We start from the raw sequence: 21,169 nt of genomic DNA on the forward strand, positions 1-21,169 counted from the left end.
TGGTTCACATAGGTGTTCCTGAGCATATACAGCTAATACAGCATTTAAACTGCCTTAAAAGCAACAAATATATTTTTCTTGTTGTACTGAAAAACGCCCCTATACTTTCACTAAAAAATAATTGCAGAAGTGAACTGAAAATATATTTTTTTGTAGTACTGAAATAAGCCACTATAGGCTTTCACCGGAAAAAAATGAAGCAGTGAAGTGTGTATAGATTTTTCTTTTTGCTACAGAAAAATGCCCTTATACGCTTTCACCAGGAAAAAATTAAGCAGAGAAGCGGGTATAGATTTTTTTTTTCTGTTACTGAAATAAGCCAGTAAACGCTATCAACCAGTAAAAATTAAGCAGGGAGGTGCGTATATATTTTTCTTTTGGTTAAAGAAAAATGCCCCTATAAGATTTTGCCAGGAAAAATTAAGCTCCTATACGATTTCACCATATAAAAATGAAGCTGTGAAGTGCATATAGATTTTTCTTGTTGTTAATGAAATGTGCTCCTATGCGATTTCCCCAGAAATCACTGCAACAGTGCAATGCGTACATATTATTCTAATTTTAATGAAATACACCCCTATACACTTTAACTGGAAAAAACGTAAACAGTGAAGTGCGTATATATTTTTCCTGTAGGACTGAAATATGCCCCTATGCGCTCTCACCAGAAAGACCTGCAACAGTGCAGTGCGTATGTATATATATATATATATTTTTTTTTTTTTTTTTTTTTCCGGAAATACGCCCCTATTCGCTTTCACCAGAAATAACGTAAACAGTGAACTGCATATATATTTTTCTTGTAGGACTGAAAGACCCCCCTATACACGTTCAACGGAAATCACTGCAACAATGCAGTGCTTATATATTTTTATTTTTTTAATGAAATACGCCCCTATATGCTTTCACAAGAAAAACCTGCAGCAGTGAAGTGTGTATATATTTTGTTTTTTCCACAGATATAAGCCACTAAAGGCTTTTCAACATAGCACTTGCACCCCAAGAACAAATAGCTGGACTGACAGAGCTGTATAATGGCTATTTGGATCCCCAAACAATCTTTCTCTGCACTTGCAAATCGCCTTCCTATCACTGTCCCTAGCGTCTTCTGACGTCTCTGCCTGCACTCAGATGCTGTGAAATGATTCCTTCCCTATCCTTTCCCTGCACTTATAAATAGTTTATTCTGTCTTTTTTTTCCACAATAAGGATTTTCCAATCGCTGTCCCTAGCGCCTTCTCACATCTGTCCCTGACTCTGAACGCTGGAAAATGTCTGAATCCAAGGTGGCTGCGGTATTTATAGAGCTGTGACATCACAGGGCTGGCTGGCTGCTGATTGGCGGCATGCAGGCATGTCAATCTGGGTGATCCCACCTTCCCAGAGTTCCTTGCCCCGTGTCCTCAGTCCTCACACGTGTAGCCACAATTTTAGGAAAAATGGGATTCGTTACCAAGAAGCGTGATGAAATTCGCAAAAAAATAAGACCTCATACAAGTACATTGATTAAAAAACAAAAAAGTTATAGCCCTTGGAATGCGATTTAAAAAAATAAATGTGTGTGGTCACTAAGGGGTTAATAAATAAAATTGTATGAAATTCCAAAGTACAAACTTTGCTAAAAATCCATTTTAGCACTTACCTTGAGATCAGGCCTTCTTATAGCATTATTTAAAGTGGAATTTTTGTCACAGATAACAGAACATTGCAATCCACTCTGAAATAAATGTGCAAAGGCATCCAAGCTTAGCCAACGAACCTTCTTCCTGGTGTATTTCTTTCTTTCATCCTATATAAAACAATATAATAATATCACTATAAACCTTAAAATGCATATACAGTAACTGATATTGTTTGTTAAAAACGATAACACTACTTACAGTTGTTCTTAATAAAACCACATTGGCTTTCTCCAGTGATGAGGGGACACAGTTTGCCCAGACGCTCCATTCAGGCTTCCAATAAAAGAGGAGTAAGAGAATCCCACCTGATATAAAGTAGCCGACCACACACAGAATAATCCATGGTACACTCATCCTATAGCCAAAAAGTTCCTGAAAACAAAATAGTCAAAACTGTAACCAATAAAATAGGAATATTATCAGCAGCCCTTACTGTACGGCATCATGCCAGCACACTGCAGTATTATGGACATTATTTAAATATATATATAAATATATAGTTTTATGTAGCTGGCTAGCTCTAATATGGCTCCCATAAAAGTATTTGGGGCCATACTGTACCTCCAAGTGTTTTGCATCTCATATGGAGGCATACAGTGGGTTTTCTCTAGGATTCATGCAAGTTCCTTCAGGAACTTAATAGTGATATGCCTGTTGGAAGCCATATTGTGGAGACGGAGTATCTTTCTAAAACATTGGTGCACAGAGGCACCGTATGGCAACCCATAGAATGCTGACAGCATCATGCAGTAGTCCAGAGCTGTAGGACCCGGTTTACCATTGTACAGTCTGACTGACCATACAAGGATGTTTACTTAGCTGTGGGACCATGTGAAGAGCACTAGCGGTTGCTGCAATATTACATTTATATATTCTTTTATATAGAAAATTAATAATATACTGCTTATTGTATTTGAGTGGGTGCTTTTTACATGCTGATCTTAAATTACAGGTTGAATTGTAGAACTGGTACAAGAGTGGTTTCACACACAGAATTTTTGGGAATAATGTATTTTTTTAGCAGCATGTTCCAGCATGGTTACAGTGAAGAGGTGCTTCAGGATGACGGGTGCAGTCCTTCACTGGGGCGTCCCCAGGTTGTGGCCTTCTGTCAGGTGGAAAATAGGTTGCACTTGGTGTCAGAGTGCGGTTTATAGACAGGAGACAGACAAGGATGGTGGTAGTGCAAGTTAACATTAAAGGATTAAAGGGATACTGTCACCATGACAATGCAGTGTTATCAGCAAGCAGCATTTTATAGGGCAGGCGGAGCTGAGCAGATTGATATAGTATAGTATTGTTTTGAGGGAAAAGATTCAGTATTGGGCCCTGTAGGGATTTGCTCTGGTAAGTGGACACAATACAGAAGGAAAACCATGGTTGAAAAGCAAAATTCAGTGTTTATTCAGACAAAAAGGCAGAAAATAAACACAATACTTGGCAGGGTCCTGGTGTTAATTCACAGAGCAAAAGTCCACAGAACAAAAAAAACACATCACTTGGCAGTCCACAGCAGGCTTTAGGGCATCTGGCTACCAGCTGGCAGCTCTCAGCCGTGCAGTATGGCAGAACTCCTCAGCTCCCAAATAGAGATATCGCAAACACAAAATTTTCCGTTCACGAACGGCGAGCGCAAATTTTTGTAAATGTTCCCGAACGGGTGAACCGGGCGAACCGCCATTGACTTCAATAGGCAGGCGAATTTTAAAACCCACAGGGACTCTTTCTAGCCACAGTAGTGATGGAAAAGTTGTTTCAAGGGGACTAACACCTGGACTGTGGCATGCCGGAGGGGGATCTATGGCAAAACTCCCATGGAAAATTACATAGTTGACCCAGAGTTCGGTTTTAATCCATAAAGGGCATAAATCATCTAACAATCCAACATTTTTTTGAACAACGTGGTTTAAAACATCCAGTGTGTGTATACGATCAGGTATGATGTTGTATCGATCAGGTAGTGTAAGGGTTACGCCCGCTTCACAGACATTGACAGACCAAACTCCCCTTTTGATGCACAGCAAACAACTGCAAACAGTCCATTTGCCCAACCGCAAACTCCCCATTTGCACAAGGTTGGATACCAAGCTAGCCATGTCCAGTTGATGTCATTGAAGGTTTCTTCCTCCACCCAGCCACGTACAACACCAAGGGTCCCCGAAAGGTGAATTGAATAGGTTAAAAAAACGCTGGCTCCCTCCCCTTTGTTTGAATCTACGGTCACTGCGTCTGCGTCGTGCAATTTACTGTCAAACCCGATATGAGTGGTATTTTCTGTAGTTCTATTCTCATCAGTTTAATCCCTGTTACGTCCCCAATCTGGGGTCCATTTATTGAATACATTTTTCGAACGGGGAGATAGTTAAAGAAAACGCTGGCTCCCTCCCCTTTGTTTGAATCTACGGTCACTGCGTCTGCGTTGTGCAATTTACTGTCAAACCCGATATGAGTGGTATTTTCTGTAGTTCTATTCTCATCAGTTTAATCCCTGTTACGTCCCCAATCTGGGGTCCATTTATTGAATACATTTTTCGAACGGGGAGATAGTTAAAGAAAACGCTGGCTCCCTCCCCTTTGTTTGAATCCACGGTCACTGCGTCTGCGCCGTGCAATTTACTGTCACACCCGATATGAGTGGTATTTTCTGTAGTTCTCTTCTCATCAGTTTAATCCCTGTTACGTCCCATATCAGGGATTGCCTTTTGTGAAAAAAAATTTAGGCCGGGTACCTTCGACTGCCTGCACAGTGACAGACCAAACTCTAATACTCCAAACTGAATTGATTTTCGGAACTGGGAGATGGAAAAAGCAGCTTGGTCGGTCCTCTTACTCCCAAGTTGGGGCACTGCGCGTGCTCGGAGCAATGTGCTGTGACACCCTATATGAGTGGTGTCTTAACTAGTACTATTCCTATAAGTTAAATCCCTGTTACGTGTGTCGAATTGATTAACCATTGTCGAATTAACGAACAATTACGATATCCTGAAATAATTTAGTTCTGAGCTCTGTACTTGCTTTGTATTGGAATTGATGGGGATTTTTTAAATTGTCTGCATTATTTCTAATAAACTATTAAGAGACTTTATTATGATTTTTTTATTTTATGTATTAAAAACCCATACAACTTAAAAAAAAAAAAAATAAGAAAATGAATGTTTTTTTCTATGAAAAATTATCCAGCCGATCGCTTTTAGTCTGATCATAATGAAGCAACGGCCTTATCATCTGGGGTGTGGCAACATTGCCAACACACTCATAGAGGTTATGATCGCTTCATTGTGATACGCAAGCCCCTTCACCACAACAAGGTACCGATCACGAAGGGGAATTGACACATGTATGTGCCTTTTGTTTTGTTTTGTTTTTGCAGCCACAGTGCAGCACCAGAGGCCAGAAAAATTAGGCATGTACACATGCCTGAAAAACTAGGTATTGTTGCAGCCGCTGCTGTAGCGGCTTGAACCCTAGTTGGTGGCGGAGAATTCACGAAAGTCATCCGGTATGCAGATATTAAATACAGCAGCGTGGGGACCATTTTGAGGCCAAGACATGTCATCAGCCCTTTTGTTAGTCAAACGTGTCCCCCACTGTCAGTCCCTTCGGGATTCATGCCTCATTCATCTTAATAAAGGTGAGGTAATCAACACTTTTTTGACTGAGGCGACTTCTTTTGTCAGTGACAATGCCTCCTGCTGCACTGAAGGTCCTTTCTGACAGGACACTTGAAGCGGGGCAGGCCAGAAGTTCTATCGCAAACTGGGATAGCTCAGGCCACAGGTCAAGCCTGCACACCCAGTAGTCAAGGGGTTCATCGCTCCTCAGAGTGTCGATATCTGCAGTTAAGGCGAGGTAGTCTGCTACCTGTCGGTCGAGTCGTTCTCTGAGGGTGGACCCTGAAGGGCTGTGGCGATGCGTAGGACTTAAAAAGCTCTGCATGTCCTCCATCAACAACACATCTGTAAAGCGTCCTGTCCTTGCCGCCGTGGTCGTGGTAGGAGGAGGATTACTTTCACCTCTTCCCCAGTTAGATTCCTGTTGTGCTGTGACATCCCCCTTATAAGCTGTGTAAAGCATATTTTTTTGTTTGGTTTTGAACTGCTGCATCCTTTCTGACTTTCAGTAATTTGGTAACATTTCCGTCACTTTCTGCTTATACTGGGGGTCTAGTAGCGTGGCCACCCATATTAGGTTGTTCTCCTTCATCCTTTTTATATAAGGGTCCCTCAACAGACATGACAGCATGAAAGACCCCATTTGCACAAGGTTGGATGCCGAGCTACTCATTTCCCGTTCCTCGTCCTCACTGATGTCAGTGACGGTCTTTTCTTCCCCCCAGCCACGTACAACACCACGGGTCCCAGATAGGTGACAACAATGAGCACCCTGGGATGCCTGCTGTGGTTGGTCTTCCTCCTCCTCAAAGCCACATTCCTCCTCTGACTCCTCTTCCTCATACTCCTCTTCCAGCGTTGCCGCAGGTTCCGGCAAGCGATGATGACAAGGCTGTTTCTGGTGGTGATGGTGACCACAACTCTTCCTCTTCCTCTTCACGCTCATCTATAGCCTGATCCAGCACTCTTCGCAGGGCATGCTCCAGGAAGAAAACAAATGGGATGAGGTCTCTGATGGTGCCTTTGGTGCGACTGACTAGGTTTGTCACCTCCTCAAATGGTCGCATGAGCCTACAGGCATTGCGCATGAGCATCCAGTAATGTGGCAAAAAAATTCACAGCTCCACAGAGACTGTCCTAGCACCCCGGTCATACAAATACTCGTTGACAGTTTTTTCTTGTTGGAGCAGGCGATCAAAACATTAGGAGTGTTGAATTCCAACGTGTCGGGCTGTCGCAAATCAAGCGCCTCACTGGCATGTTGTTTTGGCGCTGAATGTCTGAAAAGTGCGCTATGGCTGTGTAGGAATGCCTGAAATGGTCACACACCTTCCTGGCCTGCTTGAAGACGTCCTGTAAGCCTGGGTACTTAGACACAAAGCGTTGTACGATGAGATTCAACACATGTGCCATGCATGGCACATGTGACAACTTGCCCAAATTCAATGCCACCAACAAATTGCTTCCATTGTCACACACCACTTTCCCGGTCTCCAGTTGGTGCGGGATCAGCCACAGATCCACCTGTGCATTCAGGGCGGACAGGAGTGCTGGTCCGGTGTGGCTCTCTGCTTTCAGGCAAGTCAACCCCAAGACAGCGTGACACTGTCGTATCAGGCATGTGGAATAACCCCTGGGGAGCTGGGGGGATTCAGTTGATGTGCAGCCAGACGCCGCAGCAGAAGAGGACTCAGCCGAGGAGGTTATCGAAGAGGATGCAGTAGGAGAAGTAGAGGAGGTGGCAGTAGGCCTGCCTGCAAGTCGTGGCGGTGTCACCAACTCCGCTGCAGAGCCACGCATTTCCATGCTTGGCACACTGTAGGTGATATACCTGCCCTGACCGTGCTTTGCAGACCAGGTATCAGTGGTCAGATGGATCCTTGCCCCAACACTGTATGCCAGTGATGCCGTGACTTCCTATTCAATCACTGAGTAGAGATTTGGGATTGCCTTTTTTGAAAAATAAATTCATCCGGGTACCATCCAGTGTGGTGTTCCAATAGCGACAAATTTTTGGAAGGCCTCAGACTCCACCAGCTGGTATGGTAAAAGCTGGCGGGCTAAGAGTTCCGTCAAGCCAGCTGTCAGACGCCGGGCAAGGGGGTGACTCTGTGACATTGGCTTCTTATGCTCAAACATTTCCTTTACAGACACCTGACTGTGGGCAGATGAGATGGAACTGCTGAAGGTGAGAGGCGGAGTGGTGGGTGGTTGAGAGGGGCCAAGGAGGACAGCAGTGGTTGACGTGGCTGAAGATTTTGGACCAGGAGGAGGATAGTGGCTTTGAGTTTGTGTGCTGCTTGAACTCATGTGTTAATCCAATTGGCGTTTGTGATGTGAGATCATGTGCATTCGCAAAGCAGTTGTACCGAGGTGGGTGTTGGACTTCCCACGACTCAGTTTCTTCTGGCACAGGTTGCAAATGGCATTGCTGTTATCAGAGGCAGACACACAAAAAAAATGGCACACTGCTGAGCTTTGCAATGACGGCATTCTGGTGGTGGCAACAGCATGCGTTGATTGGCGTGCTGTCTGGCTGACCACGGGTGCCGATACATGCTGTCTGACTGTGCCACTAGCTCCTTGCGACGACCTCCCCCTGCTTCCAACTCGTCTCCTCCTTCTCTCTGTCTCCCCTTCAGAACTTTCCCCCTCTTCTTCTTTTCTTCGAGCAGGCACCCACGTGGCATCCACGGACACATTATCATCATCAACCACTTCACTTGTATCTGACACCTCAGCAAAGGAAGCAGCAGCGGGTACAACATCATCATCATCATCATCATCACACCCTACGTCCATGTGTGTAATGCTGCCTGACTGAGACATATCCCTGTTATCTACATCCTCTGGCAATAATGGTTGCGCATCACAAATTTCATCCAACTGATGTGTAAATAACTCCTCTGAGGGATCAAGTGAAGCGGCTGTGGTGGCTGTGGTGGTAGTGGTAATGGTGGTGGCAGGCGGGAGAGCGGTAACTTGAGAGCAGGTGACCAAAGCTGAGCTGGAGGAGGATGGTGCGTCAAGGTTCTTAGCGGAAGCTGTTGAAGATTGGGTGTCCTGTGTAAGCCAGTCAACTATTTTCTCCAAATTTTTGGGTTTCATGGTACAGGGCCTCTGAACACTGGGCATTTTTCCAGGGCCAGTGGAAATCACAGCACCACGACCACGACGGCCCCTGCGGGGTGGCCTGCCTTTGCCTGTCACTTTTTTTTTAGATAAGTGGTACTATGCATGAAAGGTACTGGGCTACCCTATATAAGCGGTGGGCAGTGGGCACAGTACAGTCTGTGTGGGCCTGACACACACTGGCTTGCAACTGGGATTATATCACAGAGAAATAATATTATTATTTTTTCTGCAAGGTATTTGTGATTGACACCCTGTAACGGTATGAGTGGTGGCCTAGCCAGTGGCCTCAGTACAGTCTGTGGGCCAGACACACACTGGCTTGCAACTGGGATTATATCAAGGAAAAATAATACATAGATTTTTTTTATCTGCAAGTTATTTGTGCGTGACACCCTGTAACGGTATGAGTGGTGGCCTAGCCAGTGGCCACAGTAAAGTCTGTGGGCCAGACACACACTGGCTTGCAACTGGGATTATATCACAGATACAAAATAAATATAATTTTTTTTTATCTGCAAGGTATTTGTGAGTGACACCCTGTAACGGTATGAGTGGTGGCCTAGCCAGTGGCCACAGTACAGTCTGTGGGCCAGACACACACTGGCTTGCAACTGCGATTATATCACAGAAAAATAATTTTTTATTTTTTTTATCTGCAAGGTATTTGTGAGTGACACCCTGTAATGGTATGAGTGGTGGCCTAGCCAGTGGCCACAGTACAGTCTGTGGGCCAGACACACACTGGCTTGCAACTGGGATTATATCACAGAAAAATAATAAATATAATTTTTTTTTATCTGCAAGGTATTTGTGAGTGACACCCTGTAACGGTATAAGTGGTGGCCTAGCCAGTGGCCACAGTACAGTCTGTGGGCCAGACACACACTGGCTTGCAACTGCGATTATATCACAGAAAAATAAGAAATTGATTTTTTTTTATCTGCAAGGTATTTGTGAGTGACACCCTGTAACGGTATGAGTGGTGGCTTAGCCAGTGGCCACAGTACAGTCTGTGGGCCAGACACACACTGGCTTGCAACTGCGATTACATCACAGAAAAATAATCAATTGATTTCTTTTTAATCTGCAAGGTATTTGTGAGTGACACACTGTAACGGTATGAGTGGTGGCTTAGCAAGTGGCCACAGTACAGTCTGTGGGCCAGACACACACTGGCTTGCAACTGCGATTACATCACAGAAAAATAATCAATTGATTTTTTTTTTTAATCTGCAAGGTATTTGTGAGTGACACACTGTAACGGTATGAGTGGTGGCTTAGCAAGTGGCCACAGTACAGTCTGTGAGCCAGACACACACTGGCTTGCAACTGGGATTATATCACAGAAAAATAATAAATTGAATTTTTTTATCTGCAAGGTATTGGTGAGTGACACCCTGTAACGGTATGAGTGGTGGCCTAGCCAGTGGCCACCGTACAGTCTGTGGGCCAGACACACACTGGCTTGCAACTGGGATTATATCACAGAAAAATAATAAAAAAATTTTTTTATCTGTAAGGTATTTGTGAGTGACACCCTGTAACAATATGAGTGGTGGCCTAGCCAGTGGTCACAGTACAGTCTGTGGGCCAGACACACACTGGCTTGCAACTGCGATTATATCACAGAAAAATAATAAATAGAATTTCTTTTATCTGCAAGCTATTTGTGAGTGACACCCTGTAACGGTATCAGTGGTGGCCTAGCCAGTGGCCACAGTGCATTCTGTAAGCCAGACACACACTGGATTGCAACTGCGATTATATCACAGAAAAATAATAAATTGATATTTTTTTTTATCTGCAAGGTATTTGTAAATGACACCCTGTAACGGTATGAGTGGTGGCCTAGCCAGTGGCCACAGTACAGTCTGTGGGCCAGACACACACTGGCTTGCAACTGCGATTATATCACAGAAAAATAATAAATTGATTTTTTTTTTATCTGCAGGGTATTTGTGAGTGACCTCCTGTAACGGTATGAGTGGTGGCCTAGCCAGTGACCACAGTACAGTCTGTGGGTCAGACAAACACTGGCTTGCAACTGCGATTATATCACAGAAAAATAATAAATTGATTTTTTTTTTTATCTGCAAGGTATTTGTGAGTGACACCCTGTAACGGTATGAGTGGTGGCCTAGCCAGAGGCCACAGTACAGTCTGTGGGCCAGACACACACTGGCTTGCAACTGTGATTACATCACAGAAAAATAATAAATATAATTTTTTTCACCTGCAAGGTATTTGTGAGTGACACCCTGTAACGGTATGAGTGGTGGCCTAGCCAGTGGCCACAGTAAAGTCTGTGGGCCAGACACACACTGGCTTGCAACTGGGATTATATCACAGAAAAATAATAAATAGAATATTTTTTTATCTGCAAGGTATTTGTGAGTGACACCCTGTAACGGTATGAGTGGTGGCCTAGCCAGTGGCTACAGTACAGTCTGTGGGTGTCACGAGGGTATCGAGAACCACGCCTGACTCCGTTATACCCGTGGTCAGGAAGTCGCAGCGGTTAGCTGCACGCTCTATTTAAGATAGGGCTGTTTTCCTTATGGCAGCTTTCTGGGTTTGCTTTGCAAACCCTTTTGGCTCACTCAGGGATCCGTAGCTCCTTCTACTCAGCTGTTCCTTGTCCAGCACTCCCAAACCTCCTTATATTCCTCTCTCACACTTCTCTGGTTGCCAGAGATAGAGCTTCCTGCCTGGACATCTATCCTGACCCACTGGAGCTGTGTTGCTGCGTTCTCTGACTGTTGATTCAGAACGCTACCCTCCGGATCCCTGTTGGACCTTTGTGGACTGCTGTGGTCGCCCACCTGGGTGTATGTGTTTGTCTGTATTTGTCTGTCCTCTCCCTGGTGTTTCCCTCTCAGTGCAGTGGTGTGGACTAGCGATCCCACCGGCCCGTTCACTATCTAGGGCTCATTTCAGGGAAAGCCAGGGTTTAGGCACGTGATCGCCGCACGGGTGAGGAACCCGTCTAGGGACGTCAGGGCAGTCAGGTGCCAGCCGCAAGGTGAGTTAGGGGTCACCACCTTTCCCTCTCCCTTGGGCAGGGCTTTCCCTGTTTTCCTCCCTGTGCGTGACACCGGTCATTACAGTGGGCCAGACACACACTGGCTTGCAACTGGGATTATATCACAGAAAAATAATAAATAGATTTTTTTTTTTATCTGCAAGGTATTGTCTGCGACACCCTGTATGAATGGTGTGCACACAGTACTGTCTCTGAGCCACACAGTCACTCACTGGCTTGAAACTGCAATTATATAACAGATAAATAATATAAATTGACTTTTTTTTATCTGCAAGGTATTGTCTGTGACTCCCTGTATGAATGGTGTGCACACATTTCTGTTTGTGACTGAGCCTGCCGCCTCTCACACACGGGCAGGCAACTGCAATATATATATATATATATATATATATATATAAAACAAAAAAAAACAGACTGATGTACCAGCCCTAAAAAGGGCTTTTGGGGGTGCTGTCAGGACGCTGTCCTTACATCAGATTAGTCTGTGGACACAGAACACTGCCCTAGCTAACGCTTTCCCTATTAGATCAGCAGCAGCAGCAGCACTGTCCCTCCTCTCACTAAGAATGCAGCTTCCGAATGAATCTAAAATGGATGCTGTCCAGGAGGTGGGAGGGTCTGGGAGGGAGGATCTGCTGCGGATTGTCTGACTGTGAGGTACAGGGTCAAAGTTTGCTCAATGATGATGTATAGGGGGCGGACCGAACATCGCATTTGTTCTCCTGCCGCGGCGAACGCGAACAAGCCATGTTCGCCATGATCTGTTCGCCGGCGAATAGTTCGGGACATCACTAGCCACTAGGTGGAGCTGTGTACCTCTCTCCAGAGTGAGCAGGAGATTAGCTTTATAGACACACAAGGGAGTGTAGAGACAGTGGATACCTAGACATTAACCACTTCCAGACAAGGTAATTTAGCTATTTTCTGACCAAGCTTAATTTTGCAAATCTGACATGTGTCACTGTATGTGGTAATAATGAAAAAAATCAATGATACTGCGCTCTAACTAGTATGATCCAAAAAAGGATCATATTGAATGTTTCATACCGTGTGCCGGCACTCTTATTTTAATCTTAATATGCCCCCGCCTTCTAGATTTCTCTTTCTCTAACTAGTATGAATCGCAAGACCTAATATCCCCACCTCCTAGTTTAAAGGCACTCCACAAACTCAGTAGACTATGCGTTACCTGGTCGGTGGCGTGGCTCTTGAAACCCTACAGTGGTTTGCGCTCACACAGAGCAAGAGTGACGTCACTACTATGACTACAGAGAGTCACAGGTACCACAAGACCTCTCTACGCGTTTCGGATACATTCGCTATCCTTCGTCAGGAAAGATGGGTGGCTAATCCTGCATATTCCCCCTTCCTTTTATGTGCCTATATGTGTGGTAATAACTTTGGAATGCTTTTACCTATCCAGGCCATTTTGAGATTTTTTTCTGTAACACCATGTATGTATGTCACTATGTTTTACATTTATTTATAAAAATAAAATAAAAAAATACCAAAGATTTGTAAAATTCACAATTTTCTGCTTTTTAAAACAGTGATACATCATAAAATGGTTATTAATTAGTATTACCCATATGACTACTTTATGTTGGCATCATTTTGATAATGTTATTTTATTTTGTAGGACGTTGCAAGGTTTAGAATTTTAGAGCAGTCAGTTTTTATAGACCTATTCAGTTCTGAAGTCATGATGTGCCATGCTTTTTTCTTTTTTTTAGAGTTTTAGTTCTGAATCAGTTCAAGGAACTGAAATGGAAACCACCCATAAATTGCCACATTTAAGAAACTATATCAGTCAATCTATTCAAAAATGTTTTTTTGAAATGTTGTTAACCCTTTAGGTATTCTTTAAAGCAAAATGGAGGTGAAATTTCAAAATTTGCTGTAAAAGTGGGGGGGGGGGGGGGAAATGGCAGTGCGTCTAATGGGGCGAATGCTGCCAATTTTACATCGCTAACACTGATACATTGCCGGCTGTGATGCTGCACAGTGCGGCGATGTATCAGGAGGAGGGGCTGGAGGCCGGCAACTGCTGGAATCGTGGCGGGCCTCTTACACCAGGTCCCGCCGCTCACAGCAGTATACATATGTAAACTGTAATCCTTAACCTCTTCTTAACTTTAGTTAAAGTAGCGCTATCCTGTGTACTACTACTTACTATCAATCTCCCGTAGCAGGCAGAGCGGCTGGCAGCTGTAACGTCACTCACGTCACGCGCCTGCTCCGCCTGCTTCATTAATGAAGCGGGCGGAGAAGGCATGTGACGTGAGTGACGTTACAGCTGCCTGACGTTCTGCCTGCTACGGTACGGGAGCTTGATAGTAAGTAGTAGTACACGGGAAAGCGCTACTTTAACTAAAGTTAAGAAGAGGTTAAGGGTTACAGGTTACATATGAATACTGCTGTGAGAGGAGTGGTCCGGTGTATTGAGGGACACTGTTATGGGGGGATCTGTGGATGACACATATATAGCATAAGATGCTATATATGTGTCATCCACAGATGCTCCCCATAACAGTGCCATCCACAGATCCCCCTCCCATAACAGTGCCATCCACAGGTTCCCCTCCCTATAACAGTGCCATCCACAGATCCCCTCCCCATAACAGTGCCATCCACAGATCCCCCATAACAGTGCCATTCACAGATCCCCATAACAGTGTCATCCACAGATCCCCCATATGTGTATGTGTCATCCACAGATCCCCTACATAACAGTGTCATCAACAGATCCCCCCATAATAGTGTCATCCACAGACCACCATTAGTTCAAAACCCACTAAAAGCACACCTTTGGTTCAAATAACTTTTCTTATTTTCCTCCTCAAAAACCTAGGTGCGTCTTATACAGTAACTTTTTTCTGCAGATTTTCCACTTTAACCTATTTTTTCCTGTAACACATCAGGGTTTAAGAAAACAAACCTCAATATGTATTACCCTTATTCTGCAGTTTACATAAATACCCCACATATAGACGTAAACTGCTGCTATGGGCATATAGCAGGCCTCAGAAGGCAAGGAGTGCCTTATAATTTTTGGAGGGCAGATTTTTCTGGAATGGTTTTTGGGCACCATTATATTTTGGAAACTACACACCCCATGTAATTTTAAGGGAGTAGTGATCACTTTGACCCAACTGGCGCTGCATAGAATTTATAACACTTGTCTGTGAAAATGAAAAATAATATTTATTTATTTTTTTACAAGAAAATAGGGCTTTAGACCCAAACTTTCTTTTTCACATGGAATAACAGGAGAATATTAGCTCACAATTTCCTATCCATTTTCTCCTGAATACACTACCATCCCAAGTTTGGTTGTAAATTGTTTCTGGATATGCCAGGGCTCAGAAAGGAAGGAGCAGTATCTGGATTTTCTAACATGGAATTTCCTGAAATGGTTTTCAAGAGTCATTTTTTGCTGACTTTGCTGTATGAGGGCTTATTTTTTGTGAGACAAGCTATAGTTTTTATTGGCACCATTTTGGGGTACATTTGGGTTTTTGTGGGCTTTTATCTAATTTTCAGGAGGTGAGGTGGGCAAAAATTGGCATTCATCATGTGGTACTGTATATATTATATGATAACTTTGATATGATTATGGCAGTACTAAATTTATATAGGTTTTTCATGTTTTACTGTTGCATAATAAAATCCCTTTTTATTAAAAGTCTGTAATATTTAGCATCGCCATATACTAGCATCCATAACATTTTTATTTTTCTGCCAACATAAATGTCCGAGTGCTTGCCTTTTGCAGGACAGACTGTACTTTTCAACAGTACCATTTTCATGTACAGTACATAAGACTTTTTGATGACTTGATATTATTTTTTTTAAGAGGCGAAGTGACAAAAAAAGCTGTTTGCCATAATTTTTATTTTATTTTTTACGCTGTTCACCTAATGGGATAGATCATGTGATAATTTTAAAGAGCCAGTTGTTATGGATGAGGCGATACCAAATATTTATATATATATATATATATATATATATATTGTGTAAAGTATTACACAATAAGAGCATTGACACCACAATTCACACCAGTTTTAGCTCATGTACACAAACATATTTTCTTGGCATGAGTTTGGACAGTAATACTGGAGTATAATATAATCGGTGCACAATGTTTTTTTCTCTTCTTCTCTCTCCTCCCTGACTTTGCAACTAGAGCTGAGCGAATTTTAAAAAAAATCGATTTTGGGAAAAATTAGGTTTGATCAGAATAAATTTGTGTTAAATTACACTAAAAAAATTATTTCCTGTCTGCAGTTCCTTTATAGTGGTGTAGAACACTGAGCCTTGCAGTAACACGCATAGGGAGTCTGCTGTGGTAGTGAAATAATACTGTGAGTCCATATGACATGCAGATGACAGGCGTTGCTCTTAGAATCACTGCACACTTCACTTTTTTGGGCAGTTACAGGGCCAAAACTGACCAAATAACTCACGTATAAACTCAGCCTTACAGGTCAATGTTAGCTCCAAGAAGAAGCGCACTCCTTTTTGCACCGTCATCAGCTGATTTCACATAGATGTCTACAGAACCTGTTCTATTAAACGCTTATAAAAGTAGAGCCCCCCCCGACAGAGTGGAGAGGGTGTCAGCAGTAAGTTTGTGTTGACGTCAGTGATTATTTTTCCCTTCCTAATGCTGTATGCCAGACCTTGCAGGGGAATTATACGTGAGGTCACGGCGTGAGCAATAGGTAGGCCGAGGTCAATACAGTTCTGGTTACTCACGGTTACGTCGTCCCTGGGCAGGCTCGCATAAGTGAAGTGGAGAACAGCACAAGAATTCTCTGGGGCACACTCTGGTGTAAGGGACACAGGTCAGATGGTGGTTTAAGGTGCCCTTGATGGTCTGCATTAATGTGCCTATGGCAAGGTCCCTTGTAGTCGTGACACCATTTACTGTAGTGTTAATTGAGGAACTGAAGACTGAGACCAGGATGGTGCAATCCAAATTATAACTTTTACTGAACGTTGCTCCTAGTAACAATTCCATCTAGTTTATAAAACAGTCATTTGTACATCCCAGCATAAAATACAGTCTCATGCATACAAGGGTAGGGAAATGTAAGTCCTCAGAAGAAAACAGGCTCTTGTCCTAAGTATATATGCAAGAAAGCTACTGCTTCAGACTAGGCTTTGAAGGAATAAAAGTCTTTGGCTGTTAAAAACTCTCACCTGATCCTAACCTGACTTGAAGGTGGTTTGCTGAGTCCTTGAACCTCTATTTTCCAGTGTATTCTGACAGATGGCCTATCTGTCCTCAGGGTTTTAACTGGAGGTGTGGATGCCGGAAGCTGTGTCCTACACCTGCTTGCAAAGGTGCCTGGGAAGCCCTTAAGTATGGCCGTGTGCTATCCTTTGACTTGAAATATATGTAAGAATCCCTTTGAATACTTGCTTTTGTAGCTGGACACTGGTCACCCCGGAAGAGTATGATGTAGAAGTGGACTTCTCACCTCTGGGTGGAATCTTGCAGCTTTTAACCCTGGGCTGTGGAGCCAACAGGGAGTGAGCAGAGAGGCAGGAGGCCTCCCTCCAGCAGGCAGCTGCATCATGACTGCATACTGACTAAACTTGTCCAGACTGGAACTGAACTGGAACTAGACTGAACAGCCTACCTTGGGCCTGAGCTAAGCTATTTATACACTGTGACACTGCCCCATCCTGTGGAGAAACTAATGTAGTGCACCCTAACTAGGCCTGTGTAAAGGATCTTACATGTGGAATCACATTGTGACATAGGAGAATAAAACATGAGATGAAATACAGCATACAGGCATAATACAAGACATTAAGACACAATAAAAACAAGTTTGCGGTGCCCACAATCACGTAGTGGGACACTGCACTAACCCCCAAAAAAACAGATGCTCTCTGTGGAGAATCCTTCACTCGGTCAGCATTTGGTCAGTAATCCATCAGTATTGCTAATCTCAACAAAACAGGAGTGGATACAAAACAGAGATCAAATCACAAGCCAATTATTATTATTATTATTTTTGAAAGGGGGAGAAAAAACGTTTATTTAACAAACAGGATAATAACACATAAAAATACAACACAGAAGGGGCAAAACCACAAGATTTAAAAGACAAAATGAAAAAACAAAGTGCTTCGTCAACAAGAATGGATTGACTACCAGTGTCGGGGTGACCATGATAGTAATGCATATGAATCAAGAAATGTATGGGGGTTATGGCTGATAACTTGAGGACAGTCCAGCAAACAAGCCGACTCCAGGTCATTCTGTGACAAGCTAAGTTGCTGATAAGTGAATTCTAAAGTGTCTAAAGAAATGCGAGTAAAGACATTGAAATAAATTGTCCACTTCCTCCAATGTGACCACGTCCTTTGATTTATGAATATCATTACATGAAGTCTTGAAGTCCTCTGCGTGGATGGCATAAGAAATGTCCATGCAAGGTTCGACGGGCACAGAGAAAACAAGCTCTGTGGCCGACACTGATCCAGACACGTCATACCCGGTCCACATCGCTGCTAGCCAAGTAAGGTCCTGAGAACTGATCACCAGCTTACCCAAACAACACGCAAAGTTTCTTTGGAACCAAGTCCCTACAATAGCCGTGAGCGCCTCGGAGCCGTTATACAGGCAGTGTGGGAGGCAAGTAAATGTCTTTGGTTACACCTCCAATAGATCGTCCTCTGTTTACGTCCTGCAGAACCAACTTGTCCACACAATCTTGGTGAGTGAAGGCTTTGATGAAATCTGAATGAGCACAACTACTGGATCTCTGTCCTTTCCTTTGAGTCCAGGTAAACAGGAAAATTTGGCTTTTAGGTTCAGCTCTGAGCCCACTTCAATGGCAAGCCCCTTCTGCTTCTCGGCAGCTATGTGTGCAGAGCAGTAGTGTCGCCGGGGGGGCCAGAGGGGGCCACGGCCCCCCCTACATCACGCTGTGCCCCGCCATGTGCTCCCCCAACTATAATGCCCCCCCAAGTGAGCGGCCGCAGTCGGACAGATGCGGTGCAGGGGAGGGAGAGGCGTGTCCCTTCCCCTTCCTCTGATAGGCTGCTGGCCTAGTGCCTGCAGCCTATCAGAGGCCGGCGCAGGCGGCGCGATGACGTCATCGTGCCGCCTGAGCCATACAGTGCGGGACACAGGCCGGAAGAGGCCTGCTGTCACGACTATGCTGATGGTCGTGACTCTTAGACTTCGCATGCAGTTGCCAGCGATCAGTTGGTTGTTCACCGCAGCTGAAGGCTGTAAGTTGTTAGCCTCACTTGCGGTTGCCGCTGGCAACATGGTGTTGTTGGCACTGTAGCAGCCTGAGCTTGTTGCTGGGCTGCTCACTGTCTATGCATGCTGGCAACTTGTGTTATATGTATGCACTTTCCCTGTTTGGTGTGCACAGGGTTTATTTGTGTGTGCACTTTCCCTTTAAGTGGCTTCACTACCCTGTCTGGTGTTGGAAGGGTTAATTCCCTTTCCAGTGTGTGTCTGTGTGGGTGTGGCTACTTGGGCTATTTAGCCTCAGTTGAGACCTGAAGCTGAGGGGTACTCCAGCCTTGTGGTAAGCTGGAGTCATCCTCCTGGTCTTATACCATCTACCAGTGAGGGCCACCCTTGTGGTCATAAAAGTTATGCGCGATCTTTATTTTATGTTTGTGTGGTGTTTATTATCACTGCAGCTATGGATCTGGTGTCCTGTGTGTTTATGTGTGTGTGTGCTGTGTCCTTTTTATGTTTGGTGTGGACACTAGCATTTGAGCACAGAATCAAGTCAGTGTGTCTGTGGCAGGTAGGTGTGGATTGGAAGTGCGTTCACTCACCTGCCATATCCATAAGCTGTTTATGTTTTCATTTCCTTGCAGTTTGGCCAGTTTAGACTCCTGTTCCTCCGTGTCTAGGAGGAACAGGTTATCTTACCCAGCTCCTAGCTCAGGGATCTGCTGAGGGCTAGTAGGGACCCGAGGTTCCTGAGTATGAGCCCTCCTACCATCTGGGTTGGCTCATACAGCTAGGAGTCAGGGTCAGAGTTATGGACGCTGTAGGAGGTGACCTGCTCCCTAATTCTGTTGTCCTGGCCAAACAGCTTCCACATACGTGTAACATCGCACGGCTGAGGGTTTCCCCCATCCTCATCCGTGACACCTCCATCGCATCGCTGACTTGGAGGTAAGTATAAGTGCTTTTTTTTTTTTTTTTTTTTTTTACAATATTTTTACAGGCACAATAAGGGGGTCTCTTGTTACTGGCACATTGGGGGGCTTATTACTGGCACATTGGGGGGCTTATTACTGGCACATTGGGGGGCTTATTACTGGCACATTGGGGGGCTTATTACTGGCACATTAAGGGGCTTATTACTGGCACATTGGGGGGATTATTACTGACACATTGGGGGGCTTATTACTGGCACATTGGGGGGCTTATTACTGGCACATTGGGGGGGCTTATTACTGGCACATTTGGGGGCTTATTACTAGCACATTTGGGGGCTTATTACTGACACATTGGGGGGGCTTATTACTGACACATTGGGGGGCTTATTACTGGCACATTGGGGGGGCTTATTACTGGAACATTATTGGGGGCACTTATTGCTGGCACATTATTGGTGGGCACTATAGGGGCATCTACTGAGGCCACAAAGAAGGGGTATTTTATATGGGGGCTCTGTACAGTAGAATTTTATACTGGGACACATATTGGGTACTATGGGGGATGGGGGAGAGGAGTACTATGAAGTCATCTACGGGGGACACTAAGAAGGGGTATTTTATAATTGCAAATTATGGGGGACACTGAGGGCATCTACTGGGGCACGATATATGGGGCATTTTATACTGGTACATTATGGGGGCACTAGGAGGAAGGGGGAGAGGAGCACTATGGGGGCATTTACTGGGGGCAATATATAGGGGTATTTTATACTGGCACATTATGGGGGCACTATGGGGACATTAGCTCAACTGGGGGCATTACAAGGGGGTAGTTTTTGCATTGTCACATTATAAGGAGAATTATTTCTACTGGGGGGGGGGGGCATTATGGTGGGCTTTATTACTCCCCCATGGTATGACCCCCTAGTAGCAGCACCAGCCTCTCCCTGCTCTGCTATCCAGCTGTCCCTTCTCCAAATCCTTATTATGAAATCTTTCTCATTAGGATAAAGCACAACATCAGCTCCGCCAAGCCCCCCGAGCCAAAGTGTTGAAGTGGGTCCGAGATCCCCAAGGGCCAAGCCAAGTAATTGTAAGTTTTCATGTGAAATATGTTTATGTTATACACATATAGCCTACACTGTGCCACACAATGTACAGTATACCTCTACACTGTGCCACACAATGTACAGTATACCTCTACACTGTGCCACGCAATGTACAGTATACCTCTACACTGTGTAGTCTGTTCTATAAGCACCCTTGTTCTGTGGCGGCGGACAGAAAATAATCTGGAAGTGCCCCTCCAGAAACCAGGCCCTGGATCGACCACAGTTTAGAAATGTCAAATGTATACTCCTGTGAGAGGCGGGGAGGGAGATCTGTGGATGACACTGTTATGGAGGGGGAAATGGGGATGACACTGTCAAGGGGTGGATCTGTGGATGACACATATAGCATAAGATGCTATATATGGTATGTGGCATCCACAGATCCCCCCCATAGCAGTGTCATCCACAGATCCCCCTCCCTATAAAAGTGTC

The 21,169-nt window shown here is 44.4% G+C and overlaps 1 protein-coding gene across 2 annotated transcripts in view; it reads right to left on the reverse strand.

The window, feature by feature from the left end:
- LOC122934136 (probable cation-transporting ATPase 13A4) overlaps positions 1-21,169 on the reverse strand; it is a 209,546-nt gene that overhangs the window by 182,444 nt on the left and 5,933 nt on the right. For both annotated transcript variants that reach the window (XM_044289352.1, XM_044289351.1), the window contains exons 2-3: positions 1,881-2,054; positions 1,643-1,789 (exon numbers count right to left, since the gene is read on the reverse strand). In XM_044289352.1, coding sequence (XP_044145287.1) covers positions 1,643-1,789; positions 1,881-2,054 — 321 coding nt within the window. The remainder of the gene's footprint in view (positions 1-1,642; positions 1,790-1,880; positions 2,055-21,169) is intronic.

This window comes from Bufo gargarizans, chromosome 4 (assembly GCF_014858855.1).
Source record: "Bufo gargarizans isolate SCDJY-AF-19 chromosome 4, ASM1485885v1, whole genome shotgun sequence".
In the NCBI taxonomy this organism is placed as follows: Eukaryota; Metazoa; Chordata; class Amphibia; order Anura; family Bufonidae; genus Bufo; species Bufo gargarizans.